Raw genomic sequence first — 25,793 nt, 5'->3', positions numbered from 1 at the left:
GCTAGCAAAATAAATAATGAGTTTAAATTGCATTATTGTTCTTTATTAGCATTTTATAAAATGTATTCATCTTAAGGGAATATTAAACACCTCTTGCTTTGTGCATAAAATTGTAATTTGTCCCACGTTCCCTAGGGAGACCAAAATTAAATTCTGTTTTCTTTAAAATGCTGCAAATTGCTTTATCTAGCTATTGATTTTCAGCATTTAAAAAAAAATTTTTTTAAAAATAGGGTGGGACAAGCACAATTTACACAAAAGCAAAATGTGTCTAATGTTCCTCTAATGAGTCTTTAAAGTTAGTTTGTGTTGAGAAAATTGAGATAAGGATCCTTTTCTTTCCTGTACATTGATGCTTCTGTTACAATCACAATAGCATTCTGGACAAACAAGATACTGCTTGGCTGCCAGAAATCAGAGCACCTCCCTCCGACAAACAATGGCTTTGAGAAATAGGAGGCAATTCAAGGCTACAAAATGCCAGTTCCGCAGAGGATAAGAGTCAGAAATATTCTAGCTATCTATAAAATGGACAGCCGGAAAATTATAGAGATTGGAGAGCAGGTTTATAATATGATATGCTGGAAGCTAAGAGCACTGTTCGGTCAATGATAGATTAATTTTAATGAAGTAGTGTTGGCATTTAAATACTGTGTTTCTAAGCCCTTGGCTGCCAGATAGACATTAATGCTTTGCTAAGCAATGTATTTCAGTCCACTCTGGTGCTTGAAAAGTTAAACTGAGAATTAGATATCATAACAAATATACATATTTGTAAACTGTGTTTTTGAAAGGGCATTCTAGTCTAATATTTAAATAATCAAAATTGTGAGAGCATTTAATTACTAAAGGGACATTGCACTGTAACAATGTCTTCCTTTTAATTTGTTCTCAATTATCTCATTTTACCTAGTGTATACAAATCGCTAATTTAGCATTATTTTGCATTGGAAATAGAATCTTTTGTCTGTTGATCTTGCAAACTATATTGAACATTTTAATACAGCTGTACTGTCCATAGAAAAGTTATGAAAGCAAGAGGCAGCAGCAGAAATTAACCTCTTGGGCATTGGAGAGAAAGCCCACTCTAATTAAAGGGTGTTCCTACCGTAGCTTTAAGTACAACCAACTCAGCTGTATCACGGTCCCTTTAAATTAATGCTTATTGTTGGTGTGTGAAGTTGTATTTAAAGGGACAGTCTACACCAGAATTTTTATTGTTTTAAAAGATAGATAATCCCTTTATTACCCATTTGCCAGTTTTGCATAACCAACACAGTTATAATAATATACTTTTAACCTCTGTGATTATCTTGTATCTAAGCCTCTGCAAACTGCCCCTTTTTCAGTTCTTTTGACAGACTTGCAGTCTAGCCAATCAGTGCCTGCTCCCAGATTACTTCACGTGCACAAGCACAGTGTTATCTATATGAAATATGTGAACTAACACCCTCTAGTGGTGAAAAACTGTTAAAATGCAATCTGAAAGAGGTGGGCTTCAAGGTCTAAGAAATTAGCATATGAACCTCCTAGGTTAAGCTTTCAACTAAGAATACCAAGAGAACAAAGCAAAATTGGTGATAAAAGTAAATTGGAAAATTGTTTAAAATTACATGCTCTAAGTCTATCTGAATCATGAAAGTTTATTTTGGCCTAGACTGTCCCTTTAACATGCACAATATGCTGCCACTTCTAGGCCAGTTCAAGAAAATACTCATGTAGTCACTAATCACTGGCTGTTCTGTTCAGGAATGGCGCAGAAGCACTCCTGAAGGGGTTAACACATAGTTTGCAATAAGCAATCATTTAATGATAAAATAAAAAGTAGAACATTATTATTAGTCTAGAACGGCCCTTTAAGAATGTTTGCATGGAAATTTTGTAGCTGTAATTTCCGCCAAATAAAATATGTAATTGAACTAAGCTATTGTTTTCCCTGACCTATTTCTGTGAGCTATGCAGCTCCTCACTGGAGAATGTACGTGTTGCATTAAATAGGAATAGGGAGACATTAACAGGAATACAGAAGTGTAGCCAAAATAGTCATATTGTCTGGAATACACTACAAAAGAGAAGAAATCAATGAAGAATAATCACTATTCATATCAATTATTCATTTGAATAGCAGTTACTACCTGTTCTGCAGTAAAGGGTTAATAACGTGAAGACAATATTCCTGATTATCATTGCCATTATCACTAGTACCCATCTGCAGGCCTTAAGAGCCAACCCTGCACAATCATGGCATATTATCTGCAGAGAGTTACATATGCAAATTGCCTCAATTAATTTGCTAATTGCATCCAATGTTTGTACATTGGATATTCTAACTGTCTGACTTGGCTGTAAACCATGCAACAAGGAGCACTGACTTGGATAGTTGATAACTGAATGTGTTTACGCCTTTGTGATTTCAGGTAGAAGTGTTCAGATTGACTGAGTATAACTGTGCAGTTTCAATGCCCTATTATTTTATTTACTGGCAAATTAAAGTAAGGGATCATAAACTCCTTTTCTTCAATCTTTTCCAGATGACCTTGCTTGCAATGCACTAAACACATTTGATTTATCAGGGAATGTAGAAGAAGGGGTTTTATTTGTTTGTTTGATTTAGTTTTGGCTTGTAGCATGTTAAAAGGAGGGGATCACAGGTATTATTAAAAATCTAAAAGGTGCCAATTCTGTCAAGTATTTAAAGGAACAGTCAAGTCCAAAATAAACTTTCATGATTCAAATATGGCATGCAATTTTAAACAACTTTCCTATTTACTTTTATCACCAATTTTGCTTTGTTCTCTTGGTATTTTTCATTTAAGCTAAAGAACAGATGACACCAAGCAGAAGAGTAAAGTAGTATTTTACATCTCTTGTGATTCACAAATTGTGTTCAGATACAGCTCATTAACAGGGGGGGGACAGTAAGTGAGCATAACCCAATACGGACAGGAAGTCCAAGGGTCAATTCAAATTTAAATCCATAATTTAAAACCCAGAGTTTGAAGTTAAGTGTGCAGTGTACACATTAATTAAACTAAAGTTTTTGACATTGAATATTGCTAAGCCTCCCTTTTTCATGGTTATTTGATTTAATTAGGTACAAACTCCATATATGTTATGTCTGTTCAGTCAGAGGATGCAGTATCTATTTTTATTTTTCTCTGTGTCTCCATTTATTTAAAGACTGCTGTTAACTTGTAATTCACAAATCAATTGAAAGCTGTTGCATTGTGTTTTTAATATGTGCTGCTTTTATACAAGTTTATATTAATAAAAAGGAGATAAGTAATTTAAAAAATATATGTAATTATTGTCATTGTTAAATGTTTTTAGAAATAATGCCACTGTAATGTAACTGGTTAAACACATAGTCAAAGGGAGACATTTAAAATTAAACTTTCATGATTGAGGTAGAGCATGCTATTTTAATAGACTTTTCTAGTTATTTATATTTTGAGAATTAGCATCAACTGTTACTGGCCCCATGTCAGCAAATCAAATTAGTTTTTGAAAGGAACATGAAAGTCATAATTACATGTCCATCATTCAGATAGAAATTGCACACAAAAAATAAACTTTCTATTTTACTTTTATTATTATGTACTTCATTCTTTTGGTATCCTTTGGTGTCCTTTGTTGAAGAGCATACCTAAGTGTGCACGTGCGTTTCTTGAACACCATATTGCAGCTGTTTTGGCAGTATTGATAACTTGTCCTTTGTGTAAAATTTGTATGGTAAATTATTTCTATTTTTACAATACAGTAGTGAGTAGAGAAGAGATTGTGTATCATTCTAATTGCTTAGTAACTGGCACTGTGCCACAAAATTGTGTGAGTGTGTGTGGGTGTCAGTGAGCAGAGTATGTGTGCTTTATTCTCCAGGTAATCAAAACATTTCCGATGAGCTGGTGCTTTAGTGCAGTGTTTCTCAACAATGGTCCTCAAGTACCCCCAACAGGCCAGGTTTTCATTATAGCTGAATCAGTGCACAGGTGATGTAATCGGCTGATCAGTAACTCAGTGGTTACTAACTTGCTCTCACCCATCACCTGATTATGTCACCTGTGCACTGGTTCAGCTATCATTTAAACCTGCCCTGTTGGGGGTACTTGCGGCCCTCTGTACATGTGTTTCTTCGTCGTATCATATCTAGTGCCTCACCAGCCTCTGACCTCACTGCACGTCACTGATATATATATATACACAGTTTAAATATAATATATATAGATATATATTTTACCAAATAATCATCATCAGATATATAAAGAAATCTGTATTTAAGAATAAATAGAAGATATTCTTCTATGTGAAGAACATTGGAATGTGAAATATTCATATTTCATTTCGGGTTTAGCGATCTTGAATAAATGCGGTCGAGTTAGCGCGCGAGTATTGGTTAGGTTTTTATTTGTAGTTTTCACACTCCATTGAAGTCTATGGGGGGAAACGTTAATGTGGTCACAATATTTTCAAAGTTCAACATTGTGCAGGTGCTGGGTTTTTTCTCACACGGTAACTTTTTACTTTTAACTTGTATTAAGATTGCAACCCGATATTTGCAAAAAGCCTTCATCTAGCAAAGTTAACACGCAAGCGGTAGCACAAAATAGCACTCCACTCATAGGGGCCGATTTATCAATGTCTGGCGGACATGATCTGCTGTAGAGGATCATGTCCGCCAGACATCGCTGAATGCCAACAGCATACGCTGTGGGCATTTAACATTGCACAAGCAGTTCTGGTGAACTGCTTGTGCAATTCCGCCCCCTGCAGATTTGCGGCCAATCGTCCATTAGCAGGGGTTGTCAATCAACCCCGATCGTACACGATCGGGCGGATCGCAGACCGCAGCCTCAGAGGAGGTGTATGAGTTAAGAGGCAGCGGTCTTAATACATTCTCATTAACTGTGGATTAGCTGTAAACATGCTTACAACCAATCCAGAGCATGGTACATGAGTAATACATGCGAGGTGGCAAACATCAAAGCAGCAGCTCAAGTAGAGAAATGAAATGACCTTTGTCTGGGGTAAGTAGGTTCTTGTTACTTTAAAGGGGCATGAAACTCAAAATGTTTCTTTCATGATTCAGAATGCATGCATTTTAAACAACTTTAAAGAGCAGCAATACACTACTGGGTGCTAGCTGAGAATATCAAGTGAGTGAATAGCAAAACTCATACCTATGTGTCCAGCCATAAATCATAAGCTAGTTCCCAGTAGTGCATTTATTCACAGCAGACATTGTAATTAAAGTACACATCCAGTGTACTTAAATTACACTTTATGCTGTGCATTTATAATATGATTTATTCCTGTGTAATTTAAATACAAATTTTATTTTATTTTATGGTAGGTGGTCATTGACAAAGTACAGTATGTTTATACGAAACATGTTTGGCCCAGCCTGACTGACCATGTTCTTGGATGTGTATTTTACCCTCTGATGTCCAATAAACTGTCCTGGTCCTGTCAAGTGTCCTGTGATTGTTGGAGACCTGACTGACCATGTTCTTGGATGTGTATTTTACCCTCTGATGACCAATAAACTACTATTGCCTTTACTTGATGCGAGTGTCCTGGTCCTGTCAAGTGTCCTGTGATTGTTGGAGACCGGGTGCCTTCCTTTGTTGTTTGGTGTATTTTTGGAGAAGGGCATTTGATGGAGCACTCAGGAGTGGCACCGGATGATGACGTCATCAGCAGGAGACCAGTCGAGCAGTGAGCTGTGAGCGTGTTATGCCTGGATTTAGTGAGCATGAAGGCGGCTGATTTGACTGTGCAAACATTTCCGTTTGGTGTGAGTGGAATCCTGAGCACTGCCTTTCCTTGTTATCAGTCTTTATAGAATTCCACCAGGGAAATAGAAGTACTGGCAAGCATTCTTAGAGAATCCTACCAGCCCAGAGACCTTTATAGAATCAGACCTTTAGTCCCACATTTGGATGTAAAGATTTTAATTTTCCTCTAACAATAACTTAACACAGCAATTGTGGTCTCTCTAAATTGCAAACAGGCATTCAGTGTTATAGAAAATATATATTTTTGAAATCCAGGACAGTGGTATATTTAGTTAATGTGCTGCTCTAGGCACTGGGAAGTTTGTTGCCATCTGAAATCCCCCCCCCCCACTAATAATTTAATCACATATGTGCTTCATGTGTATCTTACAGTCTTAAAGGCTTGGGGAACAAATAAAGGGCTATGCGCACCTTATAGACAACCAGATATTATTTATTTATAGTAAAAATAATAAATAATACATTCTGAGAGCCTAAGAATGGAAGGAATACATGATCATAGAAATATTACTCAAACTTTTGGCCATCTAAATCCCAATAGTACGCTTAGTTGGCCAAGACCAAAATGCACCCTTTATTCATGAGAATGAGTTCTATATATATTTAGCTATTGATAGGCACCAAAACCTATTGAGCTTCAGATAATAATGATCTACTCCAGCCTATGCTCCAGCCTATCCTTGTTGCATTGAGTTAAATAACAAAAGCAGCCTCTGGTTGGTTTACATAGACATAAAGTTGAAAAGAAAACATTTTAGAAAGTAAAATAAAAATAAAGAAATACTAAATCTGCCTTAACTCTGATAAATAATTTGTATTTTTTCCAATATACTGATTCTTTAATAAAAATGTTCTAGGAACTCAATAAATAAATAACTAAAGAAAAATACACTGATTAAAAAATCTATTTTAGGTATTGGTTTTTTTAAAGAAAAAAAATCATGTCTACTATTAAGATACAAAAGAGTGTCAATATCTACCATTCAAGTTAGAGAGGAGAAGAATGTTGTTGAACCACTAAATCACATACTTTTTATGTTTTCAAAGACTGTATAAAGGTTGAAAACAACTGCAAAGAGAGGCAGGCACCAAACTGAGAAGGCATCATGCTATGATATGAATTTGGCAATCACAATGTAATACCGATCCAACTCAATGGGAATTCGTGGCCAACCACTGTGTTACAGAATGCTTTGGATTATATCAAATTAATTCTTAATCTCCCTTTTCCCCTTATAGCATCCACCCTTCATATCATCTTCTGGCAAGGACCCCCCACTGTACACACACAAATGCATACAGACTTCCACATATAGGCACAAAAATAGACACAGAGAAGCAGAATCATATAATGGAATATATTCATACACTGACAGACTGTCACCTAAATATAACAATGCACTGGAATATACATCTTATTGAAGATTCAGACAATGACAAACACATGAATAAAAGTGCAGACATATTAACACACTATGATTTATAATGCAGTATTTAGATTTTGTTATCTATTAGATGCTAAGAAATTTGCTGTCACCCCCTCAAAACACACACTGACACAGATATGAACACATACAAACACACACAAGCGTGCACATACACACACACACATACATACACATGCACATTCACGTAATTCATACATACAAACACATACATATACACACATATGCACACATATACATACACATACACACATACACACACATATACATACACACACATATATACACAAACACGCACATACACACACATACATACACACATACATAAACACACATATACACACACACATATATACATATACACTCATATACATATACACTCACACACACATACATATACATACACACACACATACACACTAAAGCCATCTTAACTAATTTTAACCTGATGTATTTTTTACATCCAGTGACCAGAGATGCATGGAGGGGTCCTACAACCGCACTAAATAACCAATGATCATTTATTTGAGATAAAATGAATAAGTAAAACATTTAGAAAATTAGATTGGGAAAGCATCAGGCCATAGAAAATTAGCTTCCCCCCCCCCCAAAAAAAATCCCCCTGCCCTAGGCACATGCAAAAATACACCCCAAAGAAACAAGCACACACACGCACACAGATTTACACTTGTAGTATTTATGTTTATACCTAGACATAGACAACAGACAGAAAGATTGAGGCTCACCTACATTCCTGGATGTAAATACATGGTCACATTCAAATACACAAGGTTCATATGTCTCCATGGTTTATGTTTCTGCCTAGTTTAATAATTAAAAAAAAAAAAGCAGCATGAGCTAGTTGAAATACTGTATGACAGATTTACTCTAGGGATAGGTGAATGTAAGAATTTTCTAGTAGTAGAACAAATACCCCCCCTGGATATTTGTTTTTTCTTACAAATATTTAAATAGAACAAATGTTAAAGAGATAGTAAACTCTAAAGCAACAAAAGAGTACAATTTAAAAATGCTAAAAAAAATATATACTAAACAAAAAGATTATTTTAATTTTGAAGGTAACGGGAAGTGAATTTAAGAGTGTCTTAAAGGTACACTGAATGTGAGCTGACCCTCGCTGCCTAGACGAGTGGCAATGTCCCATCCAAAGGAAACAATAGGGATGTCTGCTTGTTCAATCATCCACCCACATCACCAGTGAATGCGGATCTTAGCAGTAGGGATGGGCGAATGTTTCTAAATATACGAAATTTAAAATGAATTTTGATACATTCGTTCGTTCAAATCGAATTTCGAATGTTTATATAACATTCTAACATTCTATTTTCGAATTTTCGTTCGAATATTAGAATGTTTAGCTATGTATTCATTCAATTTCGAAATGTAATATTCAAATTCGAATGTGACATTCGAATTTGAAATAGTATTTCTAGTCTACAACTGTGTTTAATAAATGTAATATTCGAATTCGAATGCTACATTCGAATTCGAATGTCACATTCGAATTTGAAATAGTATTTCTAGTCTAATACTGTGTTTTAAATGTGATAGTCGATTCGAATGTGATATTCGATTCGAATGTGACATTCGAATTCAAAATAGTATTTCTAGTCTAATACTGTGTTTTATAAATGTAATATTCGAATTCAAATGTGACATTCGAAATAGTGTTTTGTGACATTCGAAAACTGTAAATAACATTCGAAAATCAAATTTCTAAGAATATTCGTTCTTATCAACATTCTATTATGTAAATCGAATTTCTACAATAACATTCGTTCTAACATTCAAATTCAGATATAAACACATTCGCCCATCCCTACTTAGCAGTGTGGAGGGAGAATGTTTTCAAAGCATGTGTATACAACTGAAAGGGTGGAGAGACTGAAAGTATGTGTGAAAAGGTGAACATAAGCTGGTGGTTATTGTTTACAACATTAGAAACGCCCAGCGATGTTTCCCTATTAAAATACTGGTTACTCCCATGGAGCACATTATATTTGCTATGTATGAAATCACCATTGTTAATAAAGTGCAAAAAAAAAACAACAACAAGAGAGAGAGAGAGATCAAAATTCACATGGAGTGCACTCTCACTAGTAATTGTTCAACTGCCAGGGTACCAGCAAAAGTAAATGTACAAGAACAACAATAGGCTTGCATTCTCTGGACTTTTAACGTGTCTTTAATTCAAGCGTGATATTTTGTGAAACCACTCCCCTTCCTCAGGCTGAAGTTATTGTTCCTCGGTTTAACTTCAGCAAAAAAAGAGGGCTCTGCTATCTTGATGAACATCATAGATTCTGCTGCTTCTAGCTACAGTCCTAAAAATAACTCCTCTTTGATGCTGGCTGACTTAAGTGAGATCATTTATTCAAATTTAGGGTCATGGTAATTGAGCAATACTTACATGGGGCTAGGGGGATACCTATACACCTATATTATATAAGTACAAATCTTAAATCAATGAGGTAACGGTTAATACCAGTGCCAGGTGCTGGCATGCCAATATGCCCCCCCAAAAAAACACACATAATGAAGTTACACCTGTGGTCAGTTCTAGAGTTTGACAGCTAGCTTTAATGCAAGTATAAAGAGCCTTTTGTGTTCCATATGTAACAAATAGAGACATAATTATCAAAAATATTCTCTTTTTTGCACAAGTATCTTGATTGCAGGTCATTTGACAACATTATTGGCAGAAGTGTCAGTAATTACTAACTGAACCACAAAATAACTGGCTTCATTGAAATCCTACCCCATGTATATGTAGCTAATTGGACACCAAAGCTGCATCACATGACAAGCAGGCAATATGCCCTTAGAGCAGAGGTGACTTTGGCATTTTCTCAATATTTTTTCTATTGACAGACTTTTTTTATTTATATTATTTACTGTGAAGAGACATTGTAGAGATATGGGAGAGGAAGAGGGAGAGAAACCTAAAACAATTTTTTTTTTTATCTATATGAAAGATATAAATATAATAAGCATTTTGTTTTTCAATGGTTGCTGACTACAACATGCATTAATAATTTATACTGATCTTAAACAATCCCTTTTATAATCTTTTGTCTTACATAACTCTTGGGTAAGGTGTAACATAATCCAGGGCCGTTTAATTATAATAACCTATTTAAGTTAAATTATAATAATGACTCCTTAGCTAAATGTATTACTAATTAATAAATTAGCAAGTGTAATTCCCATGAAGGGTTCACCATTAGTTTTAATTTCCAGATATTTGCAAAATGATATCAGAACGTTGTCCCTTGCTGAGTGTTGACACATGTAGGACTTGACCTACATTTGCAGCAAAGCCTGAGAGAGAAAATGAGGTGTTATAAAAGTATGACTCCAAACGTACAGCAAAAGCTGTAGTGAAACTGCTCTGCAACAAGACAATTATTCTAAGGCTTCTCTATCATAATACCAAGTTGTTGAGTAGGGAACAGAATCGTACATTTAGAATGTCATTGTGTGTGTGTGAGAGATTTATGAAATAGGTATAATTGCAGTCTGTAACAGTCACGGCTAGTCAATCTTTACCATATCACATTTAAAAGGATAGAAAAGTCAAAATTAAACTTGTATGATTCAGTTAGAGCATGTCATTTTAAGACAATTTTAAATTCACCTCTATTATCAAATGTACTTTGTTCTCTTGGTATCCCTTGTTGAAAAAGAATATGCACATATCCTACACTAGTAGGAGCCAGCTGCTAGTTGGTGCCTGCACATATTTGTCTCTTGTGATTGGCTAACTAGATGTGTTCAGCTAGCTGCCAGTAGTGCAGTGCTGGTTCTTCATCAAAGGATAACAAGAGAATGAAGCAAATTTGATAATAGAAGTAAATTGGAAAACAAATGTATTATTATATGTTCTATTCAAATCATGAAAGAAAATTTTGGTGTTTCCTGTCCCTTTAACCTTTTTTTATTTAATTATTTATTTTAAAACCCATTCCTCAAAGCCAAAATACTTTGCAAAAAGTGAAAAACTAAAGTTTCTCGTAAAAAAATTATATTATCAATACAGTGGTAATTGTCAATAAAGGTGTCTGATCCCATTACTGTTTCATAGCACCTTTCTGGGTATGACAGATCATTTGTGCTGAAGGTAAACAATGAAGAAACAAAACCAAAAAAAAAAAAGATTAAAAAAGACTTGTAAAATGTGCTAAATATTTCATTTATTTTCACATTGGGAAAATCATTTTGAGTTTAAAATATGTAAAAAGCAAGGCTTAGTAATACATGGTAAAACAAATTTCACAACTGAAAAAGCACACTGCAGACTTATCAAGGACACCACTGCTGCATGTATTTCCTTAATTGGCTTAAATAGATAACTGCAAAACTATGCAATTTATACTAATATAATAACCATGGCTAGCCTTGTCAGCTGCAGAATAAAGCCCTGATTGGCTCTTCAAAATGAGGCAAATGGTGGGTGGGGTTTTTCCACTGAAAAACAAGCTATTCATTGGCTTTAAAAACATGTTTAGACTTGGCTGATGTTATTCTAGAGAGTTCCTTTACTAAATCTTGAACATGCTGTGACCTCAAAGAGTGGTTGCTCCTGCTCTGTCTGACTACATGGAGTGTAATGGCGCTGTTGGGCCGGGCTGTGACTAGGCAGCTGCCCAGATGCGCTCAGAAGGAAAACCAGATCCGCTCAGTAGAGCACAGAGGGTGGGTCTGAAAAACCCTCTTTTTTTAATAAATATTCATGCAGCAATATTATGTTACATAAAGCTAGCACTAATATTATTATTATCAGGTATTTGTAGAGCGCCAACAGGTTCTGCAGCGCTATGAACATAGGTGGTATATAAAAACAATTACAGGTATCAAATGGGGAGAGAGGGTTCTGCCGAGAGTTGCACTGTTGTAGTCGGCTCTTATGAAGATGAACTACAAACAGCTGGGATCATAGGCTTACATGCTATGGGGTTTTAGGGGATAGCAGTGGAGATAGGAAGGTTAGTGTCGATTGTAAGCGTCCCTCAATAGTAGAGTCTTCAGGGAGCACTTGAAGCTTTTAAAACTAGGGGAGATTTTTGTGGAGCGAGGCAGAGAGTTCCATAAGATGGGAGCCAATCTGGAAAAATTTTGAAGATGGGAATGTGAGGAGGTAACAAGAGAGGAGGAGAGTAGGAGATCATGAGCGGAGCGAAGGGGACGGGAGGGAGAGTATCTGGAGACAAGGTCTGAGATGTAGGGGGGAGCAGTGCAATTGAGGGCTTTGTGTGTCAGAGTGAGAATTTTGTGTTTAATCCTGGAGGCAAGAGGAAGCCAGTGAAGTGATTGGCAGAGAGGTGCGGCAGATGAAGAGCGATGTGCAAGGAAGATGAGCCTGGAAGAGGCATTCATTATGGATTGTAAAGGAGCTAGGCAGCAGCTAGGGAGACCAGAGAGGAAAAAGTTGCAGTAGTCAAGGCGGGAAAGGATGAGACAGTGGATTCAAATCTTTGTTGTGTCTTGTGTAAGGAAATGTCTAATTTTAGCAATGTTTTTAAGGTGGAAGCAGCAGGCTTTAGCCAAGGACTGAATGTGAGGAGTGAAAGAAAGATTCAGGCATGTGAGGTTGGGGTAATGATGGAGTTATCAACAGTTATAGAGACATGGGGGGGTGGAGATTTTGGAAGAAGGGGGGAAAATAAGGAGCTCAGTTTTGGAGAGATTTAGCTTGAGGTAGTGAGAGGACATCCAAGATGAGATATGAGAGAGACAGTTAGTGACACGGGTTAGCAAGGAAGAGGTAGTTCTGGTGCAGAGAGGTAGATTTGGGTACCGTCGGCATACAGATGATAATGAAACCCATGGGACTTTATTAAGGAACCTAATGAGGACGTGTAGATTGAGAAAAGAAGGGGACCGAGGACAGAGCCTTGCGGTACCTTAACAGAAAGAGGTAACGGGGCAGAGGATGCTCCAGAGAAGGCTACACTAAAGGTACAGTTAGACAGATAGGAAGAGAACCAAGAGAGAGCTGTGTCACAGATGCCAAAGGATTGGAGGGTATGGAGCAAAAGAGGGTGGTCGACAGTATCAAAGGCTGCAGACAGATCAAGGAGGATAAGTAGAGATAACTGGCCTTTTGATTTTGCTGTAAGTAGGTCATTGGTAACATTAACTATTGCTGTCTCTGTTAAGTGAAGGGGCGAAATCCAGATTGCAGTAGGACAAGGAGGGAGTTTAGTGTATGGAAATGGGATAAATGTGCATATACTAGCTTTTCAAGAAGCTTTGAGGCAAGAGGTAGTAGGGAAATAGGGCAGTAGTTGGATGGGGAGGTTGGATCGAGAGAAGTTTTTTTGAGGATAGGTATGACTAATGCATGCTTAAGAGATGTGGAAACTATGTTACACAAGAATAGAAAGTAATGGCAGGCTCTTCACACATAGTTGGTTGCAAATAAAATCCCAAATTTATTGGAAAGAATACACAGTAAAAACCAATCCAAAGTAGCAGGGACTATGCATCAAGAAATCACTGTTAGTCAGGCTATAGGTGTGGAACAGACAACAGACTGACGCATTTCATGCCCCCTACAGGCGCTTACTCATAGACCCATAGTGGTCTATGAGTAAGCGCCAGTAGGGGGCATGAAATGCGTCAGTCTGTTGCCTGTTCCACACCTATAGCCTGACTAACAGTGATTTCTTGATGCATAGTCCCTGCTACTTTGGATTGGTATTACCATGTATTCTTTCCAATAAATTTGGGATTTTATTTGCAACCAACTATGTGTGAAAAGCCTGCCATTACTTTCTATTCTTGTGTAACATGGTAGTTTGATTCACTACCCTCGGCTACGGCACTCCAGGATCAGCAGCTGTTCTGCTTCCGGTTCAGACCGGATTGAGGGAGATTGTGTGCTGGAATCATCGGATCCTCCTTGCCCTTTACACAAATGTGGAAACTATACCAGTGCTGAGGGAGAGGTTGAAGATGTGTGTGAGTATAGGGGTAAGGATAGAAGAGAGGGACGGGAGTAGTTTTGAGGGGATGGGGTCGAGGGGACAGGAAGTGAGGTCAAAGGATAGTATAAGGGCAGAAACTTCATCCTCTGTAACAGGGGCAAAAGAGCTAAATTTATGGCTATATGGGTTTTGGATGATTGTGAGCTTTTGAGGGGGAGGGAGACTGGTAGTATGTTGAGAGCTGATTTAATTTCTGATGGAGTCGAATTTGTTGTTGAAGTACCTGGCAAAATCATGGGCTGAGAGAAAAATTGTGGTGGGAGGAGAAGAGTATTGAATGTGGAGAACAGACGTTTTGGGTTTGAAGAAAGAGTAAAGATAAGAGTGGAGAAGTAATGTTGCTTATATAGAATAAGGGCAGAAAAGTAAGAGTTCAGGATGAACTTATAGTGAAGAAAGTCAGCAGAACTCAGAGATTTCCTCCAGTGTCGCTCAGCCATACGGGAACATCTGCATAGGTACTGTGTCAGAGGAGTATGCCAGGGCTGAGGATGAGTGTATGTTTTCCGAGTTATGGTAGGTAGGGCCAGGTTATCAAGGACTGGTGTGAGGGTGGAGTTATAGTGGCAGAGGGATTCATCAGGACAGGAGGGAGGGAGGTGATGTTACAAGTGAGGAGGTGGTGGTCAGAAAGAGGAAAGGGTGAGTTTGTGAAGTTTGAGATAGTGCATCAATAACTGAAAATCAGATCAAGGGAGTGACCATCTTTGTGAGTGGGAGAGTCAGTCCATTGTGACAGGCCGAAAGAGGAAGTGAGTTGCAGAAGTTGTTTTGCAGAGGAGGCAGTGAGATTATCAACAGGGAGGTTGAAGTCACCAAGAATGAGGGCAGGGGTATCCGAGGAAAGGAAGTAAAATAGCCAGGAGGCAAAGTGATCTAGAAATAGAGTTGCAGAGCCAGGGGGGCGGTATATGACTGCAACGCGTATAGAGAGGGAAGAGAATAAGCGAATTGTGTGTGTTTCAAATGAAGAAAATTTGAGGGAAGAGAAGGGCTGTATTTGTTGAAAGGTGCAACTAGAGGAAAGTAAAATACCAAAACCACCTCCTTGTCTATTGTCAGACCTAGGAGTGTGGCTGAAGTGGAGACCCCCATGTTACAGTGCAGCAGAGCAAGCAGTGTCTGAAGGAGAGAGCCAGGTTTCTGTGAGAGCCAGAAGATTGAGAGAGTGGGAGATACTTAAATACTTAAATATGTGCAGAATTATATAACATTATTTTCCAGGTTTACTGGCACTTTAAAATGTAAAACCAGTCTATTCATCAATCTTGTATATATAATGCACACATTTTTTAACTAAGGTTTGATAGTATTTAAAAAGACATATAAATCCAAAAAATGTTCTTTCATGATTCATATGTAGAATACAATTTAAAAAAAGTTTCCAATTTACTTGTATTATCAAATTTGCTTTGCTTTCTTGATATTCTTTATTAAAGATATATTTAGATTGGTGGTGTGCTCGTCTGGAGCACTAGATGACAGGAAATAGTGCTACCATCTAATTCTCTTGTTAATGTATAACATTGTTTCAAAACTGCTGCCATATAGTAATGCAGACACGTGCACACTCCTGAACTTACCTTCTTGCTTTTTAACAAAGGATAACAAGAAAACATATTTGTGTTTTAAAGATATTTGAACAATATACTGCATAATTGTTCCTATTGCACAAGAACCAAAACAGATAGCAACATTTGTCCTCTTCATGCCTTTAGTGCCAGTAACATAATGACGTTCACATTTATATCACACACAGAGGCCAAATAGGTGTGTATTGTATGTGGTTTAGTCCAGACAATACCTGTATTAGGTTGGGTACACATTTAAAATTTAAAAAAATCTCTGCAGCAATGATAACATTTAAATTAAAGGGACATTCCAGCCAAAACTGTAATCCACACGAATGTATTTCAGTTTTGAAAATAATCAGTTTTGTAATATACATGTGTTAGCAAACATGCTTCTAATAAACGTTATAGCTGTTTCAAAACTGTATTTAAGTATGCCCCGTGCACCAGCATTTTAAACACAGCACTTGTGCAGAGAGCCTAAGAAACTTGTATTATCTCGTAATCACCCACTTTATTAATTGCTAACATGAAACAAGCCACACTGGCACTCTGAGCAGCTGCGGTATTTAAAATTCTGTTGCACTGAGAATATCTAGCTATGCTTTACATGCAGAGATAAATGCTAACACTAAAACAGTGATACATTTTACTAGAAGCATTTTTGCCAATACATGTATATTGCAAATATATTTATATTCAAAGATGTAATTAATCTATGTGAATTTGCAATCCCTTTAAGCATTTTTACAAACACACACACACACACACACACACACATATATATATAAGCAAAAACACTGTTAATTGTAATTTTAATGGACAAATGTACTTAACAAGTGCCACTTTTATATTATGTTATAGTAGAAGAAACAACTCATTTTAGCACAAGTTAAGGGCATATACCAAAGTAAATAGTAAAAACATGATCCAATATCTTTACTAATAATCTGTTGGAATGTTTATTTTATTACTCCTTTCTATATATATATCAAGTATATGAGCTGCAGTAATGTCAGCAAATGTATTTGACGTCTAATGCATTTCATTACACCTAGGTAGTTGTCAGAGTTTTACAAGGTTTGATGGAGAAATTGCAGTTGCTTGTCACTGTCCGTCTCACATATGCATTTTATATTTAGGTCTCTTCATCTTGTCTCTCCTTTAGCAATGCATCTGCTTGGACTCAACTGGCAACTCCAGCCAGCAGATGGGCATACCTTTAATAATGGAATAAGGACAGGCAGTGATGATGTTGCAACAATGCCATCTGGAGGCAAAGGTGAGATATGATCTTTTGCTGCTTTGTAGTGATTGACAGAAGTGATATCCTGACTGCATGATTAAGTCTTCACATCTAGAGCTTTATCTGGCTGCCTATCTATCTGCCTATCTATAATCTATCTATATACAGTATCTATCTAATTTATATCTATCCATAATCTATCTATCTAATATCTATCTATCATCTATCTATCAATTTATATCTATCTATCTATCTATCTATCTATCTATCTAATTTATATCTATATATCTATCTCTATACCATCTATCTATATATCTATTTATCTAATGTATATCTATATATTTATCTATATACCATCTATCTATCTATCTATCTATCTATCTATCTATCTATCTATCTATGTGATGTGTACCTTGATAGACACAGATTTTAAAGTAAGGATCATTTGGTAATGCATTTTTTATAACATTTTAATAATTCCAGTTTTCAGATGTTGAAAATGTAGAATATTTATGAAATTGTTTCTCAGTTTGTTGTATTCACACAATTTCCTGTTTTTGCCAAAATTATTCAATCTAATAATACATTTAAAAACTACTTTTTCAAATTGAACATAAAATTTCATCTTCTCATATGTATATATTTGCATGGTCATAAAAAGCACAAGATAGGAATGTCTGGTTGGGACCAGAAAGGTTTGGATTTCGGAATATATTTTTATTTTCTTCTGTAAAATGGCACCAAGAGTAAACAACAATATCTAATGTCATTACACATCTTTACATGCAACCTAAAGGTAATTGTATCATTTTAATACTTTTATATAAATAGTATAATTAAAAAGATAGTACATAACAGTAATCAGAAATGTAATATTTGTTGTTTTGAATAAATAATAATAGACTATAACTTGCATTTTAGAACACAAAAGACAAAAATTGGAATTCTGGATTTGGGATTTTGTATGTATACATACTGTACAAACACACACATATTGATAGATGGATAATTTGGATTTCAGAATAATTCTGGAATTTTGGATTTGGGGAACTGTATTTGTGTGTGTGTGTGTGTGTGTGTGTGTATGTATGTGTGTTTATATATATATATATATATATATATATATATATATACATCCAGTGAGGATCCAGCGCACCCAAGATATATTAAATGTCATCAACCAGGGTGCACTTGAAAACAATATCCAATATCCACAAACAATCAGGGACTCTCTGGATTTAAAGTGCTTTATTTATACTTGACGTTTTGGGGTGGTCCCCCTTCCTCAGACTTAAAAATATGTATACAGGGAGTGCAGAATTATTAGGCAAATGAGTATTTTGACCACATCATCCTCTTTATGCATGTTGTCTTACTCCAAGCTGTATAGGCTCGAAAGCCTACTACCAATTAAGCATATTAGGTGATGTGCATCTCTGTAATGAGAAGGGGTGTGGTCTAATGACATCAACACCCTATATCAGGTGTGCATAATTATTAGGCAGCTTCCTTTCCTTTGGCAAAATGGGTCAAAAGAAGGACTTGACAGGCTCAGAAAAGTCAAAAATAGTGAGATATCTTGCAGAGGGATGCAGCACTCCTAAAATTGCAAAGCTTCTGAAGCGTGATCATCGAACAATCAAGCGTTTCATTCAAAATAGTCAACAGGGTCGCAAGAAGCGTGTGGAAAAACCAAGGCGCAAAATAACTGCCCATGAACTGAGAAAAGTCAAGCGTGCAGCTGCCAAGATGCCACTTGCCACCAGTTTGGCCATATTTCAGAGCTGCAACATCACTGGAGTGCCCAAAAGCACAAGGTGTGCAATACTCAGAGACATGGTCAAGGTAAGAAAGGCTGAAAGACGACCACCACTGAACAAGACACACAAGCTGAAACGTCAAGACTGGGCCAAGAAATATCTCAAGACTGATTTTTCTAAGGTTTTATGGACTGATGAAATGAGAGTGAGTCTTGATGGGCCAGATGGATGGGCCCGTGGCTGGATTGGTAAAGGGCAGAGAGCTCCAGTCCGACTCAGACGCCAGCAAGGTGGAGGTGGAGTACTGTTTTGGGCTGGTATCATCAAAGATGAGCTTGTGGGGCCTTTTCGGGTTGAGGATGGAGTCAAGCTCAACTCCCAGTCCTACTGCCAGTTTCTGGAAGACACCTTCTTCAAGCAGTGGTACAGGAAGAAGTCTGCATCCTTCAAGAAAAACATGATTTTCATGCAGGACAATGCTCCATCACACGCGTCCAAGTACTCCACAGCGTGGCTGGCAAGAAAGGGTATAAAAGAAGAAAATCTAATGACATGGCCTCCTTGTTCACCTGATCTGAACCCCATTGAGAACCTGTGGTCCATCATCAAATGTGAGATTTACAAGGAGGGAAAACAGTACACCTCTCTGAACAGTGTCTGGGAGGCTGTGGTTGCTGCTGCACGCAATGTTGATGGTGAACAGATCAAAACACTGACAGAATCCATGGATGGCAGGCTTTTGAGTGTCCTTGCAAAGAAAGGTGGCTATATTGGTCACTGATTTGTTTTTGTTTTGTTTTTGAATGTCAGAAATGTATATTTGTGAATGTTGAGATGTTATATTGGTTTCACTGGTAAAAATAAATAATTGAAATGGGTATATATTTGTTTTTTGTTAAGTTGCCTAATAATTATGCACAGTAATAGTCACCTGCACACACAGATATCCCCCTAAAATAGCTATAACTAAAAACAAACTAAAAACTACTTCCAAAACTATTCAGCTTTGATATTAATGAGTTTTTTGGGTTCATTGAGAACATGGTTGTTGTTCAATAATAAAATTAATCCTCAAAAATACAACTTGCCTAATAATTCTGCAATGCCTGTATATATATATATATATATATATATATATATATATATATATATATATATATATATATATATAGATATATATATATATATATATAGATATATATATATATATATGTATATATAGATATATATATATATAAAACAAAAAAAGTTCACATTAAGCACTAATTATTAATTTATTAAAATTAATAAGATTCACTTCACAGTCGACTCAAGTCCAGTGAGTTGTTAATGCGGACTTCTTTGTTACAAGTATTTGAAAAGTACCTTGACGGTTGCTGACAATATTTGTGAGAGGTCAACAACGCATTTGAGTATCTATCATCTATCTATCTATCATCTATCTATTGTGTGTGCGTGTGTGTGTGTGCATGTGTGTAAGTAAGTTATAATCTCCTCTACCTTTGTCTTTTGTTTTTTTGGGGGGGAACTTCCGTTCCCTATTACTACATAAGTAATGTTTCCTGAACTATGGCACAATATCTGTTCACTAAGGCATTAGGCAAATCTTGCAATCCTTTTCAAGAACTTTATAACTCATTGGTATATTTAAAGTCTTGTATCCTGTGCTATTGGCCACATTTATTAAAACAAGTTTAAAGAATCTCATATTTTTAGAATGACGCTTGGTAACTATTCTTATGTCAATTTGATGCTAGCATAAATTTTAAGTGGTTTGAAGCCTGTGTGCCAAAAACCTTGCATTTTTCTGAATTTTTAGATTTGTTCACGCTATCAATAAATGTTCTGAATAGCAATTGTCATTCACCATCACTGAGATTTGTCTCTCTGTAGTTTAGAGAGTAAGGTGGCACCAGCTGTACCGCTGAACTGTGTCAGCTTCTTTTCACTATTGTTTGCTGACTATGCATGCATTTTATAGCTTCCGTAATTAAATAAAGAAGATAGGGAAGGTGTCATAACACTACTGAAATTCAAAGGGTGCAAGTTGTGAGACACAGAGGAAGCTTCCCTTGTGGCGTCTCTGTGTAAAAGGTGAATGCAATGTTAGGGAATTAAATTCTCCATATAAAAATAGATGTAAATAAAAAAATAAAGATAACTTTATTAAATACAGCAAAATTCAAATATAGGCAGCAGAACAGATGTTGTTACGCACAGGGAATATGTAGTCAGGCACATTTCTTTAGGAGCTGACTTAATCATTGTGGCATTTTTGAAGGAACAGGACCTTTTCTAGGAGCTGTTTAAGTAAGAAACGAAGTTGCAATGATATATTGCAATATAATCTATTTTTTAATACACACCTAGCCTAGGGGTATATTTATTAAAGTGCGGACGGACATGATACAATGTAGCGTATCATGTCCGACGCACATCGATAAATGCCGACCATTTATCATTGCCCCAGCAGTTCTTGTGAACTGCTGGTGCAATGCCACCCCCTGCAAATTCGCAGCCAATCGGCAGCTAGCAGTGGGTGTCAATCAACCCGATCGTATTTGATCGGGTTGATTTCTGTCCGCAGGCGGACAGGTTATGGTGCAGCGGTCTTTAGACCGCTGCTTCATAGCTTCTGTTTTCCGTACAGAGATTGATAAATTGACCCCCTAGTATTAAAAGCACATTAGATACAAAACATGTATATCCTGCCTATAAAAAACAATTATACCTGATAATACGTATAATGTTACAAGAAAAAGCTATTTTAATTGACAATGAAACTACCAGGAGAGGCATATTTGTGCAAAACTAATTCCTATGGCTGATATGGATGTTTATATTGGAAAACAGTAGCATGCACTACTAATTGTAAAAACAATGGGGCATACTTATTAAAGGTCTTGCGGACCTGATCCGCAAGATCTCGCTGAATGTGGAGAGCAATACGCTCTCCGCATTTAACATTGCACCAGCAGCTCACAAGAGCTGCTGGTGCAACGCTGCCCCTGCTGACTCGCGGCCAATGGGCCGCCAGCAGGGAGCTGTCAATCAACCCGATCGTACTCGATCGGGTTGATTTCCGGTGATTCCTGTCCGCCTGCTCAGAGCAGGCAGACAGGGTTATGGAGCAGCGGTCTTTGGACCGCTGCTTCATAACTTGTGTTTCTGGCGAGTCACAAGACTCGCCAGAAACACGGGCCGACAAGCTCCGTACGGAGCTTGATAAATGGGCTCCAATAAGTTTTATTCTAAAACCAAAACCAAACTGTTAAATACCCTTTTAGAGGCAGTAGTCAAAAAATAACTTTAAAGGGACAGTGTACACCTTAGTTATTTTAAAAAGAATAACTTTTCTGGCCACTTAAGAAATGGCTGTCAAAATTCACCCACTGATGACTTCATGAACTGAGTTTAATCTGGGCACTCTGCTGAATAGAGTTGACAGTCTGCTGAATAGGGGTTTGAATATTTGTGGTATGCGATGTTTGTACAATCCATGGGTATTTCACTTACCAATAAAGTGTATTGTGTGTGTCCTCTCAGCTCCCGGCTGCAGCTACAGTTGTGCATGCCCAAAATTGCGTCTCTGCTGCCTCAGAATCAAACTAGTGAGGCTTTTGTGACTGGACCCCATATGCAGCTTGGATCATGATGTCATCAGTGGGTGGACTTTGGCGGCCATTTCAAAGTTGCCAGAAAATATATACTTTTTAACCCCTTAATGACTAGCATCATACCCTATACTGTGCTGGTTGCTTATTTTCTTAAGGACCAGCTCTGTACCATGTACCTGGGCCTCTCTCTGCTGCGATTTTGCTAACATTGGCAAGATCACTCTATTTCTGCATGCCTCATGAGAGGGGCAGTCCAGAAATAGAATTGCAGAAAGACCAATGCAGATATAGAGACATTCTAATCATTGGTGGTGTGGAAGGGTCAGGAGGGAGGCAGGTGGGCTTTCCATCGCTGGAGGGGGGCGGGAATGAGCTGAAGAAGGGTGGGAATGGGTGGAACCGCTACTTCAGAAACAAAACACTGAGAGGGAAAAAATATGTAATTAGAAGGGAGAAAAAAGCCCTAGTAAAGGATCACTTGGAGGAGAGGGCAGGGTGGGCCACTATACTACAGAAAAGATTGTATTTTTAAAAAAATAACATAAAAAACATAAATTAATCTAAACTGGGTACTGGAAGACAGCTGCCAGTACATAAGATGGCGGACACTAGTTATATGGGGGATAGTTAGAGAGCTGTTTGGGATTCATCAGGGCGGTAGGAGAGTAAGGGGGAATTAAATAAAAATAAAAAAAGCACTAAAACTTCACATTTTCAGACTATCTGCCAGTACCTAAGATGGTGGTGACTAGTGGGGGTAATTGAGGGAAAAGATCAGATAGGGATCAGGGGGGGTGTCAGGTGAGAAGGTAATCTCTACACAATAGCTAAACTTAACCTCACAAGCTACCTGAATTACAGAAGTGTGGTGCGCAGCTGCAATTAACAGCCTTTTATTACCAAAAAGCAATGGCAAAGCCATGCATGTTTGCTATTCCTGAACAAAGGGAATCCTAAAGAAACTTTTACATCCATTTATGTTATGACTGCACAAGCAGTATATAAATAATTTCAGTGATAAGTTTGTGAAAAAGTTAACAATTTTTTTTTTTTTAATATGGTCGCATTTTGCAGTGAAACGGTGGCATGAAACATACCAAAATGATCCTAGATCAATACCTTGGGTTGTCTTCTAAAAAAAATATAGTTTTTATAGGTAAAAAAAAAAAAGAAGCATTTTTTCGGTTGAAATTAAGTGATAATAAAAATGCTAAAAAATCTCTGGTCTTTTGGGCAAGTTTTTATCTTAAATGCCCGGTCCTTAAGGGGCTAAAATAACTTTTCTGCATGATATAGAAAGGGGTACAGGAGGCTATTTGCAGGCTTAATCTAAGGTAAACCTTTAAGATAATTAAGGTGTAGGCTGTACCTTTAATGTCCATTTAAAGGGACAATGTACTATAAAATGTATTTTCTCTTAATGTTCCATCATGTTAATTTTTTGTATTTGAAATACCTGGTTTTGCTTATTTAAACCATCACTTGTTTTTCTCCAGAATATGCCAAAAACAATGGGCTGAGCCTGCAAGTAAAGCAGAGCTGCTAATGTTATATATGTAAGGAATTAAATGCTAATTAAGGTTGGGGGAGTGGGGGTTAAGTGAGCACAGCCATCTATTTCATTTGTTCATTTGTCAGCTTTTTATGCTACACGGTACTGGGCAGCCAAGTAAACAGAATACTTAAAGTAAGATTTTAAGGTTAGTATTTAAAGTTTTAGCACTTGATCTGACACTAAGGCACCCCTTGGTTATTGCCTGCATTGTCTAATGAGAGATCAATTCTTTTGACTAATACAAATTATATTATACGTTACCCACACTCCTCAACAATGTAGGTCCAAGTCCTTGATGAGCTTTAGAAAAGTAACTTTATATTAAATTAATTATGTTAGAATGTTTAAAGTGATATTAACTCAAAATTTAGTTTTCCATAAAGGGCAGATTACAAGTGGAGCACTAATTTATTGTATACAAATATTTATTGTATGCGCAAATGGGCAAATTCTACAGTTTACAGGCGTGGGATAAATAACCAGCCATTTGCGGGATAAATAACCAGCCATTACAAGTGGCTGATTACTGTGCCTTTACATTGCGGTCTAGCGGAACTGTTCACAGTAGGTGGCAGATTTAACAAGCAGCAGATGTTGCACTCTACCCCAATAGTTTCCAGATTGCTGGAAACATAAGTTAAGAAGCAGCGGTCGTAAGACTGCTGCTCCTTAACTCGTCCGCCACCTCTGAGGCGGCAGAAAGCAATCATCCCGATCGGATGCGATCAGGATGATTGACACCCCCCGCGAGCGGCCGATTGGCTGCTAATCTGCAGGTGGCGGCATTGCACAAGCATTTCACTAGCGTATGCAGTCGGCATTTAGCGATGTTGGGGCTACAGCGGATCATGTCCGTCCAACATTTAATAAATCAGCCCCTAAATATGAATATGCTTATATACATATATATTAATATTTGCTGCCCGTCGCTGCGTGACTTAACCCCTTTTCTACACTAGACTTGAATGAAAGATAAAAGTGAAAGTACAAGATAAAGATTGGAATTAAAAAATTACAAAAAAAAAAAATTGGAATTAAAAAAAGGTTTTGTCTCTAGGCACATATATGCCAGCCTATTTTGTGCTCTTATAGTGCATGTATATATATATATCACACACAAGCCGTGAGACTTGGAGTTTCTTCAGATATCTACATCTACCCGGCAATTTAAGAGCAGCCGCTCAAACCACCATCCGCTTCCAGAGTGTGAGGTGTGGGACTCCTGTTAGCTTTCTCTGCCAATTACAGCTGCTATGTGTAGGACATGTGACCTCTATGCATTTTTGTCTGCTGGTCGTTCAGACCTTTTTTAAGAGGTGCAGTCATGTAACCGACCAATGCCATAAGAACATGCTAGTCACATGTCCACCAATCAAAGACTCAATCAAAGGACTAAGCATTGTCTTAATCAGACGTTGTAAATTTTAAGTTTTATTTTATCTATACTTCTAGAGTGCTTTTATTATTTCAATAACTAGCGCTGATTTGTAATTGTTCAGTTTATACATATATCCACGCTAAGGGAAATCCAGCTGACTATTGAACCATGGCTTTAGCATCAGCACAAGAAAGGGGAAACAAAAGTCATGTGCTTAGTTAGCAGCCCCTGCATAGGCTGAACACAACCAATATCACAAAGTCCCAGCGCTCAGCATCTCAAAGATTCTTCACACAGCGAGTAAAAATGTAATCCATCCAAACTTTAGTTTTAAAAAATTAAAAACACACACATTAGACACATTGGGCTGGATTATGATAAAAAATATTTTTTTAAAAATTGCACAAAAAAAGTTA

The 25,793-nt window shown here is 37.1% G+C and overlaps 1 protein-coding gene across 1 annotated transcript in view; it reads left to right on the top strand.

Annotated features, from left to right (window-relative positions):
* TENM2 (teneurin transmembrane protein 2) overlaps positions 1 to 25,793 on the top strand; it is a 1,369,502-nt gene that overhangs the window by 759,603 nt on the left and 584,106 nt on the right. Inside the window, exon 6 of the mRNA XM_053719586.1 lies at positions 16,990 to 17,103. Within this exon, the coding sequence (XP_053575561.1) occupies positions 16,990 to 17,103 (114 nt within the window). The remainder of the gene's footprint in view (positions 1 to 16,989; positions 17,104 to 25,793) is intronic.

This window comes from Bombina bombina, chromosome 6 (genome assembly GCF_027579735.1).
Source record: "Bombina bombina isolate aBomBom1 chromosome 6, aBomBom1.pri, whole genome shotgun sequence".
NCBI lineage: Eukaryota > Metazoa > Chordata > Amphibia > Anura > Bombinatoridae > Bombina > Bombina bombina.
The sequence above is the reverse complement of the archived record's forward strand: the minus strand, read 5'-3'. Positions and strand labels throughout refer to the sequence as shown.